At 34.3% G+C, this 17654-nt stretch overlaps 1 protein-coding gene across 4 annotated transcripts in view; it reads right to left on the minus strand.

Moving 5' to 3' along the window:
* Positions 1-17654, minus strand: part of CEP350 (centrosomal protein 350) — a 151250-nt gene that overhangs the window by 100882 nt on the left and 32714 nt on the right. For 3 of the 4 annotated variants that reach the window (XM_077902091.1, XM_077902093.1, XM_077902089.1), the window contains exons 6-10: positions 15420-16033; positions 10217-10330; positions 6948-7061; positions 2988-3134; positions 448-1106 (exon numbers count right to left, since the gene is read on the minus strand). In XM_077902091.1, the coding sequence (XP_077758217.1) occupies positions 448-1106; positions 2988-3134; positions 6948-7061; positions 10217-10330; positions 15420-16033 (1648 nt within the window). The remainder of the gene's footprint in view (positions 1-447; positions 1107-2987; positions 3135-6947; positions 7062-10216; positions 10331-15419; positions 16034-17654) is intronic. The other variant, XM_077902092.1, reaches the window with a different exon arrangement.

A 17654-nucleotide genomic window follows, 5' to 3' on the forward strand; every position in this document is an offset into this window, starting at 1 on the left:
AGCCACCCGGGCTGCCCCAGGCCATGTGGATTTATTGAAAATTTAAAGCCTTTAAAACAGTCTGTGGTACACTCAATGTTATTTTTAAAAACAGCAGCAATACTCAAAAAATTACCAATAACATTAGGATCTCTAATTTCAGCACAGATCACAAAACTAGGCTTTTATTAACAATCTTTTTGCTTAGTAATACAGTGAAAACTAGGCAAGGATATAACAATAGCAATGATGAGAGGAACAGAGATCAGTAACAGTCATTCTGGGAAATGCTGAGCACTTGTTTTCAATTATGTTTATCAAAGTATTCTCCACATACAATAAATTTCATGAAAAGGTCAACATTATTACAAATATTGTCTGAACATCAGGAATGAGGGTAATGAAATGGCAAATAAGCCTTTTCTAATCACAAATGACTTCCCTCTGCATCTCTGACACTACTGTTACCTGTGTTTCCTGGGTAGCTTGGTGATGTGGCGGCTCTTCGAGCAAGGTCTTTTCTAGGAGCAGTTTGGAGTAAGTGTCTTGCAGTCGCCTAGTTACTGATGGCTCAGAGGGAGGCACATTTTTTACTTTAGTAAAGGCTTCTTTCTGTTTCCGATAGAGCTCCTGTAATCGTTTGTTCTTCTGCTCAGTGGCCTCCTTTTGAGCCTTTTTCTCTTCATTTTGCTTCCTCTTCCTTTCCTCCTGCTGTCTAACGATGTACTGCCGTACCTCATCTGTGTCATAGTGGCGCTTTTTGGAAATAACAGGTGGATCTTCATTAGCTGTTATTTTGTCAGGTTTTCTTTTTACTGGGCTATGACTCCTAGCAGCTTGCCCTGGTGCTGATGACTTCTGATTCTGTAACTCTCCTGTCTCTTGCCTTGCAGCCTGAACTGCAGAATCCAACTGTAGGTCATCAAGAATTCCACGAATTTCAAGAGGTAAAAAGTCCTTATTTAAGGCAGTATTTTCCTCCTGTTTATTGTCTGGAAGAGATGGAGCTAATTTGTTTGTGTTATTTTCAGACCGAGCTCTACTTCTTGAACGTTCTGAGTTTCGTGGAAGATGTCTATGTAAAACATCCAATCTAGGATCAGATTCTGCTCTTCCAATATGACAGCCTGCAAAGTATGAACTATTAGTGATATATTAAAATCCTATATTCATTCCTAAGATTTATTGCAGTGAGGAGAAAATTAGAGAATTTCACTTTATTTTAAACTCAAATTCAAATATCCTATGAAGTTGTTTAAAGAATATTTTTTTTAATATTTTTTTTCAATTTTTATTTATTTATGATAGTCATAGAGAGAGAGAGAGAGAGGCAGAGACATAGGCCGAGGGAGAAGCAGGCTCCATGCACCGGGAGCCCGACGTGGGATTCGATCCCGGGTCTCCAGGATCGCACCCTGGGCCAAAGGCAGGCGCCAAACCGCTGCGCCACCCAGGGATCCCGTTTAAAGAATATTATAGAAGAAAAGAAAAATACTTTTTTTATAGAAGAGAACAATTTCAATCTTTATAAAAACTATACTTACTTGGTATTTTAAAAATGCACTTTTAATATTTCTGAAATACAGATCTTATTGTTGACATGAATATTTAACTATTAATATTAATAGAGAATTACTATTTCTTTCCCATGTGCATATTTAATGTTACCATCTCTCTCCATTCCCAAGCCCTAAAACAGGTGTTTAAAAATCAACAATGTTGGGGAGCCTGGGTGGCTCAGCAGTTTAGCGCCACCTTCAGCCCAGGGTATGATCCTAGAGACCTGGGATCGAGTCCCACATTGGGCTCCCTGCATGGAGCCTGCTTCTCCCATCTGCCTATATGTCTCTGCCTCTCTGTGTGTCTCTCATGAATAAATAAAATCTTTAAAGAAAATAAATAAATAAAAATAAAAATAAAAATCAACAATGTTAAAGGGCCACAACTCTCCAACAAATAACGAAAAAAAAAATCAAACATATATATGAAACTTGTTTTATAATCTAAGTGTTTGTTGATATGGTTAATTTTAAACTAAGAATGTATGTGAGTTTATTTACAAGCTAGAGGAGAGTGAAGAGGAGTAAATGCAAAGTATATATATATATATATTGACTTCTACGTACCAAATTATAGTTGTCATTGCATTTCTTACTAAATCCATTCTAGAAGTTCAAATTAGTCAAAGCAAATTTTGTTACTGAAAAGGAAAGCTGACCTATAGGTACTTATATTTCATTTCCCAAAATTAGTGTTCATGAAAAAAATAATTATTTCAAAGAGCATTTAAGAGATTTCAAAAAGAGAAAAGCAATGGACTTGAGGGTCAAACCAAAGAGTTATAGAACCTAGATCAAATTTTGCCACTCACTTATTGTATATACCCTTGAAGAAAATCACTTCTCTCTTGGGGCCTGTGTCCTAATCTGTCAAATAAACCCAATATTGTGAATGTGTGCCTGTGTTTTTGTATACGGGGATAAGACAGATTGGACTTAATTCCCTTAAGTCTAATAAAATCTAATTAAATGATGCTTTTCTAGTCACATGGCAGCTAAATGTAATTAATGTAACAAATAGAATTCTTAATAAAAGTCACCATAACATCTATATGTGGAAATTATCCACAGAACAGAGAAGCCCAATAGAAAATTTCTTAAGAGCTACATTCACAATTATAAACCAAATTCTTTTTTTTTTTTTTTTTTTTTAAGATTTATTTGTTCATGAGAGACCAGAGAGAGACAGGGAGAGACACAGGCAGAGGGAGCAGCAGGCTCCCCATGGGGAGCCTAATACAGGACTTGATCCTGGGACCCCGGGATCATGACCTGAGCCAAAAGCAGACGCTCAACCAATGAGCCACCCAGGTGCCCCATAAACCAAATTCTTAAAGCATTCTCAAAAGAGTACTTTCACCTCTTCTAAGTACTTACACAAGCAAATTTTAATTGCTCTTCTCAACAATTTTAATTATTGAAAAACAATTTAATAATTTAATTACTCACCAGATTTAGTAGTTCTTTCTCTTCCACTTCTGTCACTTGACACTGTTCTTCGCTCTTTTTGCTCCATTCTGGGTGCAGGCCCCAGAATCTTCTTTACTAATTTTTGTCCATCTCGCCAAGAGGATGTACTTATCAGGCGACTACTACCTAAAAGAAAAAAAACAAACAAACAAACAAACAAAAAAATATATATATACTGGGTTGAATTTAAAGCTTCATGTTTATCTCTAACAAGTATATCTAGACAACCATACAGATTTTCTAACTAATCTTATGCTTATCTTATGCCAAAGTCAAAAGGTTTACAATCTGATTTTTAACATAATGTCCCCAAATATCAGTTTGTTTATTTATTTATTTATTTATTTTTAATTTTTTTTTATCAGTTTGTTTAAATCTTGATTTATCCATACATTTCACTCAAATAAGTATAAAATGCTTTGAAAGTTAAGTACCAAATATTGACAATTCCCAAAATCTCAAGAAGTAGAGCACCAAATCCAAAAGTGTGGGCACAGAACAAAAATATGTTTTAACTACAATAAATGTTTGGTTTACCAACAGTACCTAGCACATAGTAAAATATATGTTTGTTGAATGAACAAATGACTTAATTTAAGCATAGGAAAAAAATCTGAAGAAACATATCACAGTTAACAGTGACTACCTTTGAAGGGGATGGTATCATAGGGAATTTCACGTTGTATTTTTTTTTTTTTTTTTTTTTTAATGATAGTCACAGAGAGAGAGAGAGAGAGGCAGAGACACAGGCAGAGGGAGAAGCAGGCTCCATGCACCGGGAGCCCAACATGGGATTCGATCCCAGGTCTCCAGGATCGCGCCCTGGGCCAAAGGCAGGCGCCAAACCGCTGCGCCACCCAGGGATCCCTCACGTTATATTTTGTAGATACATTATTACATATTATCTTTTTAAGCATAAAACAATGATACTCAAAAAGCAAATATCATTTTAAATTGCCCTCATTATAAAAGTTCATAAAAATAAAAGTATGGTCCATGACTAAGAGAAAAACTTTTCATTTACTACTTTCAGATTGTAAATAAATTAAAATCAGACCATCATACTCCAACACAGGTGCAGTACTGCATATCTTTTCTTTTTAATTATAATTTACATAAGAAATATGAGAAACATTCTTGCGGTAAGAGAAAAAGATAAAATTTTATGAATACAATGATAACAATCATTTATTATGATTTTAAAACTGCTGTAAGGAAATAAAATACTGGTACTTTAAATGATGGTAGTTTTCTTCTATTTTTAAGCTATGATGCTATTTTAATAAATTTATAATACAAGACAGCCTATTTAGAGTTGCTTTTTTTTTAAGATTTATTTATTTGACAGAGAGAGAGAATATAAGCAAGGGGAGTGGCAGGCAGGGGGAGAGAGAGAAGCAGACTCCCTGCTGAGCAGGGAGCCCAAAGTGGGGCTCGATCCCAGGACCCTGAGATCATGACCAGAGCTGAAGGCAGATGCTCTACCAACTGAACCACCCAGGCGCCCCTAAGCTTTTTTAAAAAGGTTTCAATTTAAAAGTTTAAGCAAGGGGATCCCTAGGTAGCTCAACGGTTGAGCGCCTGCCTTCTGCCCAAGGCGTGATCCTGGAGACCCGGGATTGAGTCCCACATCGGGCTCCCAGCATGGAGCCTGCTTCTCCCTCTGCCTGTGTCTCTGCCTTTCTCTCTCTCTGTGTGTCTCTCATGAATAAATAAAATCTTAAAAAAATAAATAAAAAAGTTAAAAAAAGGTTTAAGTGAAAGTGCAGTTTAATGAAAATATCCAGTATGAAAAACATGAATTATAAATCTGTGTGTGTTTATGTTTTTGCATCTTGTTATTAACCTTAAATGATCCGAAATATTTAAATGGCTTTAAGTTTATTGCTCAATCTATTTATAAGAAACTTTATGTTCTTAAGCAAAATGAGAGAACAGGCTTCTCTTCAATTTCAGCTTAATTTTCCAAATCAAAAGCAAGCAACCATGAACATACTGGATAGTTATTTATAAATGCTGGCTTCTGAATATGCCGTGCAGTTATTTCTAAATTCTGGCTTTCTCAAATAGTCTCAAACAGTCATTGGTAGAAAAAGAGGATTTTCACTATAGATAAACTATTAATACAGCTTTAGCACATTTAATGACTCTGTCTTGGGTCACCGCACAGTGCATACATAGGAATTAGCCTACCACAAAGCTGAATAAATACAATCCAAGATGGGTATTTGTAAGTTGGTAGTTTTCCCAAAGCTTCATTTCAAACTATGCCCCTAGCAAGAGTATCACATAATGCTACATGAAAAATAACACTTTGTCATATTTTTTTCATGTAAAAATTAGTTTATATTCTGATCATTCATGTTCTTATAAAATTTTATTTTTTTACTCGGTAGCTCAGTCAGTTAAGTATCTGCCTTCAGTTCAGGTCATAATCTCAGGGTCTTGGGACCAAGACCCACACTGGGCTCCTTGCTCAGCCATGAGTCTGCTTCTCCTTCTCTCTCTCTGCCCTTCCCCCCATCCAGGCTTGTGCTCTTTCTCCTCTTCTCTCAAATAAAGAAATAAAATCTTTTTTAAAAAGTTGTTTTTTATTTTTATACAGCCAGGTCATTCTGACATCTAGAATTAATGAGTGTCACAAAATACGTTATTTGACATTCTATTGATTAGCCTATGACCAGAAAAGCAAGCGCTTGGTTAAAATCCCATGTCCTATCACTCCTGCTCCATATTCCCATAAGACCTTGTAAAGTCCCTATGATACATTCTTCACATTTTATTGTAACTATGTATCTACTATTTTCCTGACAAGATTATAAGACCCCAGAGGGCAGGGGCCATGTGTATCCTGCTTACTGTATTGCCCAATTTGGAATAGCACAGTGCCTCACATACAGCAAGTGCTCACAAGCATCTGCATAGTGAATGAATGTAAGAGTGATTGGTTCTGAATGTCTCCAAACTGAGTGACAAATTCCCAACTTCCTCTACTCTCTAGCCCAAATTACCAAGTAACATGAATAGGACAGCTAAATAGCTATTTTCAGGACAGCCAGAAATAATTACTATTAATGGAATCATACCTAACATTTGAGTGCTTACTATGTGTCAAATACTGAATGCTTTTAGGTTTTAACTATTTTAGTTTTCACAAGAACCCTGTGAGAGAAGTACTACTGCTTTCCCATTTTACATATGGGGAAACCAAGGGACACTAAAATTAACTTACTCACCAAAGGAACAAAGCTAGACATGACAAAACTAGGTTATAAATCCAAGCAACTTGACTTGAGCCTGAAGTGTTAACTGGCACGGGCTGCCAGGCTTTCTCCTGCAACATTTATTCTCTTATGAGAATAAGTGAAGGGACTTAGTGACAATTATAAGCAGTCATTTTATATATAAAAGTTCAATACATAATATACAGATTACCTTTAATCTGATTTTTAAAAATATTTTATTTATAAATAAATTTATTTATGCAGAACTCTATATGTATTTTCAAATTTACACTTTAGATCTGTAATTGAGGTTGATTTTCAAATTTATGTGTATAGCTAGCATATTCCCCCAGATTGGAACTTAAAAAGGCAGACGCTCAACTACTGAACCACCTAGGTGCCCCTAATCTGATTAATTTCCATTAAAAATAATGATATAAAAATGGGAGAGAATGTGTTCAGTATTATGGTGAACATAAGATTTCGTGGGTATATACAGATGTGAAAACTTATCATACTAACATTCTAAATATATATTATACAACTTATTCTAATGTTAATTATACCTCAATAAAACACATATGCAAAATAATGATATGTAAAAATGTACTGACTTTTTCTATGTGCCATTTGGTTAACAAACATTTATTTCCATATAGAATGACATTTCAGCATTGTGTAATTTTAGGGTGGACATGACATTGAGAAAACTAACCTGTTTTGCCTTCTGGACTTGACAACTGTGTTACCTTTTGGACTTTTCTTACTGGCTTGACCACTTTCTTCTCTTTACTTTTTTCAGCAGGTTTCTCTTTCATAGAGATATCATCTGGAAAGCAGAAATATTTATAGTAAATATTATAATAATTTCTACCCATTCATCCTCTCCCCAGTATGAAAAAATCAGTATAAAGTATATGATTCGGCAAGGAGGAAAAAACCCTTCACTGAGGCTACTTCTGCGAACCATAAGCTACCAATGTCAACTCCTCATACAGAAAGGTCTAAAGATGATCACTACCCCCCACTGTTAGATTCAAACTCTTTATTTTTTTGTTTGTTTGTTGTTGGTTTTTGTTTGTTTGTTTTCAGAAAACTCTTGAGAAATTTACCTCATTTTCACAAACTGGAAGAAGTTACAAAAGTAATGCTTTCCAAGCCAGGGTCATATCATTTATAGAATGTCATAGGTAAGCACTTTCATAGACTCCTATTTCACTTATGTAACTGAAGATATTCATGAACTTCTAGAATAAAACTTTATAAAATACTCAATATTCTCAAATTATGTCAAAGTATTTCACACATAAATTACTAATCACTAATTTTTTAAATTCCAATCTGGGGGAACACGCTAGCTATACATATAAATTTGAAAATCAACCTCAATTACAGATCTAAAGTGCAAATTTGAAAATACATATAGAGTTCTGCATTCTGGGTAAAGTGGAAGTGTGAGTCAAAGGCCATAAAGCAGGAGCATACCTGAGAAACAGCAAGCTGGTCGGTGTGAGTGAAATGAACAAAGAGAAAAGTAGAAAGAACTAGAGTCCAAGACATAACTGAGGGCCAGATAGTGCTGGGTTTTACACGTCATTTTAAGAACTTCAGGTTTTACTTAAGAATGAGATTGAGAGGTTTTTGGAAGTTTGGGGGCAAACAAATGGTATGGTCTAAATTGAATTTTAACAAGCTTACTCTAGCAGCTGTGATCAGAACAGATTAATTAAAGGACAGAAGTAGGATACCAGTGAGAAGGCTACTGCAAAAATCACGCAAGAGACACATAGTGGCTTGGAGCCAGGGAGTAGTGGTGACAGAGGTGGAGAAAGTGGTTATACTTTAGAAATATTTTAGACAATATGAAAAATAAGGTCCAAGAAAAATAGGAGAGTCAAGGACAACTCAAGATTTGGGGCCTGAACAAGTAGAAAGATAGGATTAGTTTAAGGGATATACCATGACCCCGTTTAGTTAGCTCCATTTTGGATATATTAAGTTTGAGAAACCCATTACATATCCAAAGGGAGATGTGGAGTTAGCAACTAGATATGAGTTTGAGTTCAGAGAAGTCTGGGTCAGAGACATAAATTTGGGAATCATCAGCAACAGAAAATATGTAAAGCCCTGAGACTACGTGAGCTTACCTAGTGTGTATATAAATAAACAGTAGTAGTAGTAATAGTAGAAGAAGGAGGAGGAGAAAGAGAGAGAGAGGAAGAGAAAAAAAAAGTGGGGTAAAAAAAAAGGATAAATCCAAGTACTGAGACCAGGGTATGACTATGGTTAGGTATCAATCAGGGAGTTCATTAGGAAAAAAAAAAAAAAAAAAAAACCACCACCACCCACTGAAAAGGACACCTAAACTCAGGAGGAAAATCAAACATTTAAGATATACTAGATGTCAAGTGAGAACTTTCAAAAAAGAAGTGACTGATTATGCCTAATGTTGCAAAGAGATAAAGAAAAAACTGAGAATTAAACCTTGGATTTAGCAATGCAGAAGTCACTAATGACCTTAATATTAGCAGTCCACAGAGATGCTGGGGCAAAAACCAAATAGAAAGGATTCAAAAGTGAAACGGGGGAGAAAAACTGGAGACAGGGAGTATAAGGCAACTTTCTGATTGTGCTGAAAAAAGAGAAACAAGGCAGTAACTGAAGAGAGCAGGGCCAAAAGAGAGGCCCTTTATGACGGCTGAGATAATATCACGTGATCAAAAAAATATCATGTGATCACTGTGTTAATGGGCATGACCCTGTAGAGAGGGAAAACTACATGAAGCAAAAAAAAGGAAATAAGGACAAAGTAATGCCCTTAAATACACAAGAGTAAATGGAATCTGAAACACAAGTAGATGGGTCAGTCCTAGCTAGAAGAACAGAGTTCAACCATCGTGAGAGAGAAGGCTGTTTTTTTTTTTTTTTTTTTAAGCAGGCTCCACACCCCAAGAAGGCAGTCTTAATAGACCTCTTGAAGAATTCTTTGACATATACCATTATTCTAGTCTGTAAAGATACTGCTGTATTAAAGTATACTGTTATTATCCCTATCTCACAGATGAGAAAACCAAGGAAGAGGGGTTACATAACACTGGTAGTATATATAGGTAGTAAGAGGCAGAGCCAGAATTTGATTCTTTTTACGCTGATTCCAAAATCTTTGCCCTTAACTATTATATTATATACTTCCTTTCCACAGAGGAAAAAAAATTCTGAATATAGTGTTCCAATAATAATAGTAGGAAAACTGGACACTTAATACTGTAAAATTTACTAGTAAAATCTCTACGGGGGCTTAGTAGAAAAATCTCGGGCTTTAGAGTCAGCCAGAGTTGGCTTTGAATCTTGGCTTCGATTCTCAACTACCCTATGCAACCTTGGGAAAATTACTCTGTGAGCCTCCATTTCCACAACTGTAAAAAGAAAAACAAACAAAAAACCCTAGAAGTCTAAGAATGCAGCATCTTGCCCCAAATTGTACCAAGTGTTCAATAACTAATGACGTTCTTTTATAACCTTCCTATTTCCTTCTTCCAATCTTCCAGAAGTCCCTCCTATTTCCAGTCCTGTAAATGTATTCCCTTCCTAGAATGCTTTTTCATTCTGCATCTTACCCTCATGTTAGTATCATCTTATCTGTATCTGCCAAATTACTGACCAGAAAGATCTCAGAGGTCTAGTAGAGGTAAACTTCAATTAGACTCAGCTATGTTTCCTTCAAATCAGACAGGCCTGACTTTAAAGTCCCTCAGATTAAAAATAGCCTAGTTTCTGTCTCATCAGCCATGTATGCTAATTTTAATTCTGGAACAGAGCCTAGAGGCTAAGAAAGCCTTATGACTGAAACCACAATTACTTTTGTATACCATGCAGTTAAAAAAGAGAAATATCTTTAGTTTGGTGACAATTTTATGTTTAAAAACTGACGTTAGATAGCATACATGATAAAATACACAAAATCTAAGAAAGTTTTACTCTCACCTGCAAAGTGAAGTGCTAAGTCTCGATACAGTTCTCTACTCATGCTTTGAAATTCAGCTTCCTGCCACACTTTCCCATCAGGTGTTCGAATCTTGGTCTCTGAAGGATTGAAGCCTAATTTACACCAACAATACAAAACTTTATCAAAGCTGCTTTATAAATTGTTATACTTTTTTAAGTGAGATATAATTAACATACTATAAAATTCACTTTTATTAAAGTACACAGTTCAATGGTTTTTAGTATATTCACAAAGTTAGGGACCTACCTCCACTATCTAATTTCCTGTACCCATTAATAGCCACTCCTCTATCACTCCCTCTATTCCCTGGCAACCACTAATCTACCTGCCATCTTCACGGATTTGCCTATTCTGGACATGTCACAAATAGAATCACACAATATATGGCCTTTTGTGTCTGCCTTCTTTCACTTAACATAATGTTTTCATTGACTGTATCACACGTATCAAAGCTTTATTCCTTTTTATATTGAATAATATTCCATTGTAATAACATACCAACATTGTTTATCCACTCATCAGCTGATGACACTTGTGATGCTTCTACTTTTAGGCTAGTATTAACACTGCTATGAACCCTCACATACAAGTTATCCAGTAGACATATGTTTTCAATTCTCCTGGGTATTATGCCTAGGAGTGGAATTGCTAAGTCATCTTGTAACTCCATGTTTAACTTTTTGAGAACTGCCAAACTATTTTCTAGAGGAGCTGCACCATTTGACATTCTCATCAGCAACGTATGAGGGTTCCAATTTCTCCACTTCCTCATCAACACTTGTTATTGTCTCTTGTTTTTGTAAGAACCAACACTTGTTATTGTCTCTTGTTTTTGTAAGAACCAGTAGTTGTGAATGGTATCTCACTATGGTTTTAATCTGTGTTTCTCTGATAACAAATGGTGTTTAGCAGCTTTATAAAAGCTTTTAAAAGAAGGATGCATAATTAGCAACCACATAATGTGTTGACAAATACTGTTTGGAAAAAGTAAGCTTCAGTGAGATAAAGTAATATACATTTGTTTAAAAAGACTAGAAAGGGAGAAGCAAGCACTAAACTAAATGATAAGAGAATGTCAATCATAAATTATGGATTTCAGAGACAGAACTATTCTTCTCAGGACTAAGAAAGAAACAACACTAATTCTTCTATCTTTGAAGACAGACATTAATTGCCACCATCTGTCTGATTTTGCCTATGGCTGAACAAACGGACAAGTTGCTATCTACACAAACAAAATGCACCCAAAGTGTGGAAAACAGGTCTTTAAAACATAGTTGTTCAATTTCTCAACAAACATTATACACATGTGCTATTTCCTAGGGATTAGTATTCTTACTTTGAATTTATCTGTGCTCTTTAAGAAATACACTGAACTTGGAATGTTATTTTACAAAATAATAAAATAATGAATATGGATGATAACCATAGTAGTATACAGATTTATATCTTCAGATAGGCTCAACTTACCAAAGAATTGGTAGCCAATAAATATTTGTAAAATTAAATCGAGAACACTAGAGTCAAAAATTGGTAAAAGCACTTAGAAGTGTTAAATATACTAAAATGATCACATATCTAATAGAAATTAATCTATTCAGCTCTTCAGTACAATAGCATAAACTTAATTTCACCAGATATTTGTGACAAGGGACATGTGATCATGCCTATTCAAGTAAAAAATTTATAAATGTAGTGTCGTCTGTTGCAAGTTATAGTATGTAATAAGAAAGTATGGTAATCCCATGACAATCTCTCTCTCTTTCAACTTTTCATCACAATCACCTCCAATTCATGTCTCTACATTCAACTCTTATTATTTTTTCTCCTCTTGAGGAAACATTTATCTCTATAGAAGCCTTTTTTTCTTGTTGGATCTTTACTTATAAGTTAACTTTAAGAAGCTTTCAATATCTACAATAGTTTCCAATAGTTTCTTTTTCTGTCCCCCAATTTTACAGTAGCTCCCCCTTTACACTTTGCACAGTTTCTGTTACCCACTGCCAACCATGGTGAAGGATCAGATGATCCTCACATCATCAAGAGTAGTAGCCTAATGCTACACCACAGTGCCCACATCAGTCACTTCATCTCCTCACACCGCAAGCCATCATTTCACAGCATCACAAGAAGGATGAGGACAGTACGTAACTTTTATTACAGTGTATTGTTATAATTGCTCTATTTTATTATTAGCTATTGTTGTTAACATATTACTGTATTTCATTCATAAATTAAACTTTATTATAGGCACATATGTATAGGGAAAAATAGTATTTATAGGGTTCAGTACTGTCCAGTTTCAGGCATCTACTATGGGGGTCTTCAAATGTATCCCCAAGGATAGGGGGAACTACTGTATTTTCATTCTTTGTCCCTCTTTTTTTCTTATTAATTCAACTTACCAAATAGAATTTAAAAATTACTGCATTTATGCTCAAGACACTGTACTAGGCTCTGAAATAAAATAAGGATGACCAATATAAGATCTTAAACTTCAAGGCATTTATACCAGGAAGAAAGATGTATGCAAACAACTGTGTGAGACAAAAATCACACACACACTGTTTGTGTTTACTTCTTCAGATTTTGAAGTAGAATCATAGAACATTTCCCACATCTTTAAAGAAAAAAAAACATAAACGAAAAACCAAGGTTTGGATGAGCTTAGTATACTAACAACTGTATAAAAAGAGAAAATAAACACACACACACTCTGTGTATGTAAAAATTATTTCTGGAAAGATATACAAATTGTTAACACAAGTAATCAGAAAAGGAACCAAGTAGTTGGAACACAGGAGCTTTTCAAGGTACACCCTTTTCATCTTTTGAATTGTGAACCAAGTGAATTATTATGTATTTGAACAAATGAAATTAAAATGTCACTTTAAAATATAGTATATTAAAAAATATATATATAGCATATTAAGATCCTTTTGATTTACACTGCCAAAAAGTTGACAAAAAAGTTTTTCACTACTGGGAAAAATAAATCCATTGTTCAGGACATTGGAAACCATATTATGATTTCTCAAATGCATGCTATGTTTCATAAAATAGTCCCCAAGCATTCAAATTTAAAATATTTTAATACAAAAACTAACAGGTTAAAGTCAAAGGCATATGGGAAATCCAGTCACCAGCTCAAAGGAAGTTAAGATTTGAAGATTTTTATTCAGTTCTTTAGAGCTGTGTTTTGTTTTGTTTTTCTATTTTTAATTTTTAGATTTTTATAAATTATTAAATAAAATATGGATCTAAGTTGGCCATCTTAACTTTCCCTTATTGGAATAACTTTCAGAACTTTGATTTCTCGAATAAATTTCTAGACAACCTTAAACTTACAATCTTCATTTAATGGATCTGACATTAATATAGCAAATAACAACAACCTTAAACGTACAATCTTCATTTAATGGATCTGACATTAGTATAGCAAAAGTTCTGGATAATCACTATCTCAAAACCAACAAGAACATTCTGACCCCACCATTTGCTATTTGTTCTGTTAAAAGCATGGATAACTACATGGTACACAAATGACTAGAAGGATATGAAATAATTTAATTAATATTACATTAGACCAATCCTGGATAATAGAGCAAGGTTTCAGTATTCTCAAGGGAAATGCTCATAATTTTATCACAAATTAGCAAGGATAAAATTGTTGCTAATATCCATCCAATAATTGTCATAAATTACCCATCTTTTATTTAATTGACAATGAATATCACTATTAACACATAATAACACAAAACTGAAAATTGCTCTAACTCTACATCTAAAATTTATTCTGGAGAAAAAGATTAAAACACCTTAGGACTACAAAGAACTGCAAAGCTGGTCAGAGAAAAGTTAGTACTTGGTAGAAAATTACAAAACAAAATTAACTATGCCAAAACTGTCCTAGTTTTTTAACAACTTAAAATTCACAGAAAAAAAAAAAGAATCTTTACAATATTTTGATCTTTAGACACTTATCTAGAAAAGTTGAATTTTTTTTTTTTTTAATTCAAGAGAGACACAGAGAGAGGCAGAGACACAGGCAGAGGGAGAAGCAGACTCCCTGTGGGAAGCCTGATGCAGGACTTGATCCCCGGACCGTGGGATCACAACCTGAGCCAAAGGCAGATGCTCAACCACTGAGCCACCCAGGTGCCCTGAAAAACTGAACTTTAAAAAGTATCCACAAAAGAAAGGCTACAGTAGCAGAAAGTTTAATGACAAAAGACTAACAGAGAGTAATCTGAGCAATGAAATTAACTCTTTATATTAAACACTTAATACGAATAAACCTGAAAACAAGTTCAGGAACAAAAAAATACAAATTCTTAAACCACCATATATAAAAACTTGAGTTGCCTACAAAACAGAAATTCTCGGGGATCCCTGGGTGGTGCAGCGATTTGGCGCCTGCTTTTGGCCCAGGGCGTGATCCTGGGAACCCGGGATCGAGTCCCACGTCGGGCTCCCGGTGCATGGAGCCTGCTTCTCCCTCTGCCTGTGTCTCTGCCTCTCTCTCTCTCTCTGTGACCATCATAAATAAATTAAAAAAAAAAAAAAAACAGAAATTCTCTTGTAAAAGTATTTTCCCAATGAAAATCTATCTATATTGGTATAAATCTGATTTAACTTTTTTTAGGGTATAAATCTGATTTAAATATTTGTATTCTCAAACATAGGGGAGAAACAGTTACTGTCAAAACTCAAAGCTTAAAATAGTAACAGGATTATCAGTGCCAAAATATTCTGTAACTAAATGTAACAGGAATTGACTAAATTAGCTTTTAAATATTTACTTCTGAAAGACTTCCTAACAGCAATTCAAATACAATGCCAGAATAAGGGTAATATTCTTTCAGTTCTCTGAAAATAGTACTAATTCTTTTATTTTCTCTTTGTTCACCTTATTAACTGTTCAGATAGGGGTTCTTAAACCGTAAGAATCCCCTAAGTGACTTGTTAAAAATTCTAATTCTGGGCTTTATACCCAGAATTCTGATTTAGGTACAGTGTAGCATCCAGGAATCTGCATTTTTAACCTGCACTTTGAATTAATTTCTTAAGCATTTGATTTGAGAATCACACCCTGTTATAAAGATGAGCCTTTCCACTCAAATACATCCTAGGGAGAAAGGGGGACAAGAAAACAGAAAGATACAAAGACTGATTACAAACCTTTATATGATGGAGCAGGTGGTGCTGTTGCCACTTTCCTGACTTTTGCTGTCACTGAGTTATCAACATTAACAACCATTACTGGATGGTCAATATGACCCAGATTCTGGCCCCGGCCATTTGTTTCTTCTGAGTGTTCCCACTGTTTCCTAATTCGCTCCTTGAGTTTTTCCAGTTTGACATCATGTTGTCGATGCTTTAAGATATCTAACCTTTGGGAATTAGAAGTACTAGTAGAGGATGGAGAAGAGTCAGTTATCCGTAACACTTTTGGATCAACATCATGGCCCATGTTACTTACAGAAGTCTTCTCATTTCCTTTTGCTCTATTAGAATTTTCTTCCTCAGTTCTCACAGGAGCTGCCATCTTAACTAAACATTCAGAATTTTGTAATGCATCAATTGCTGGTCGATCGTTTAAAAACCTAACCACCGTATCATTGATGACAGAGGATTGGGAGCTCTCAAAATCACAGCAATGTATATTCCGTTCTTCTCGATTATATATCATCCGGTTCCTGCTCTCAGGCTTTTCTTCATTAATATCCACACAGTAAACATGCTTTGACTCTAGATGGCTAGGACTTATATTGGAAGGTGTACCATGGATCTCCCTATTATTAAAAAATAATAAGTTTTGAATCAAGATTTCAAACACCTAATTGAAACCAGTCATGCTAAGCTAACATCAGAGATCCCAAAAAAGTTTAGGAATTCCAGTAGGTTAGTAACAAAATAACCACTACTAATATTGAGATTTAAAGCTCAATGCCCCCTCTCTATCAAGTTAGATGGCAAATAACCTAAATCATTAATCTGCATATTACAAAATAAGAAATATGCAAAAGATGTATAGAGAAATTTCCTTAAGAAATCCCAGAAAATAGGATTACAATCTGACTTTGGATATTCACTTGACATCTATTACCAAAAAGTATATTTTATTTCTCTATGAAATCTTAAATATAGGGAAAAAAGTTCTCAAATTCTGTATTTGTAACTTCTAAATAATGTACCAAATTAACAAACAGATTGGGAGTAGAAATAAAATAGAGGTATAATAAATATTTTCCTCCAAATAAATGTAGTTAGTAAAGCTGAATTTGTCTGAACCACAGACTACTTTTTTTTGGTAGCTTCAAACTCTGTAAAGCACATCTAGAAATCGTGGAGTAAGCAAAGATTAGGCATTGCCAAAGTACATATCACAAAGTCCATATTCCCTATTCATAAAAACATTAGCAAAAATCTTCCTCCTGAGATTTTTATTTTATTTTATTTAACTATTTAATACTTGTTTTATATTATCATTCTAATAAGTTATATTTTAGGAAAAGAAACAGTTTATTAAAAGGGAAGTAAATGAAGACAAGCCTCAGCAGTAAGAGCACATGATTTATGAAAAAATACTCAACAAAATTATAAAAGTGAACATTACAATCTGGATCTGCAATGTCTGAAAGAGTAGACATTAGCCACATGTGGCTACTGAGCACTTGAAATGTGGTTAGTCCAAATGTAAGATGTGCTACAATGTAAATTACATACCAGATTCTAAAGACTTAGAATGACAACAAAAAAAGAATATAAAACATCCTCATGTGTCTAGATATGTGACTATTAAAAAAGTTTAAATTATATGTTTGGTTCACATTTACAACTCTATTATATAGCATGGATCTAGATGTTTCATGTAAGGGCATAAAACTCTAAATACCACAAAAATTCTTAAAGCCATAACTCTGTTACAGCATAATATGGCAATTATATCTATTGTAAGTCTATGAGCATGTGGGTTTTTCTTGGAGATAGTCTACGGTTTTTATCAAATTCTCATTGGAAACTATGAGACAAAAAATATTAGATCCTGTTCTGAATGGTTGATTATTAAACAAGACGGTGGCTGAAAAAAAATAAAAAATAAAAAAATAAAAATAAATAAATAAAAAAAGATGGTGGCTAAGAACTGACTCATGTAGCTTCTACTAGAGATCAAGACTAAATTCAGTTATTTTGCACTACCTTTACCAGACCGTAATAATTAATAGTTAAAATGATTTAGGTATAAAATTAACACGTGTAAAGAATAAAATAAAGCACAAAAAGGTAGTTTACAGATTATGTCACAATCTGTGCCACCAAAAAAGGAAAAAAGTAATTTCACAGTCTTTCATTAACTCATTCATTAAATATTTACTGAATATATATGCGTGTTTATTATACAATTCTTTCATC

The sequence above is a fragment of the Canis aureus genome, chromosome 6, assembly GCF_053574225.1.
Source record: "Canis aureus isolate CA01 chromosome 6, VMU_Caureus_v.1.0, whole genome shotgun sequence".
NCBI lineage: Eukaryota > Metazoa > Chordata > Mammalia > Carnivora > Canidae > Canis > Canis aureus.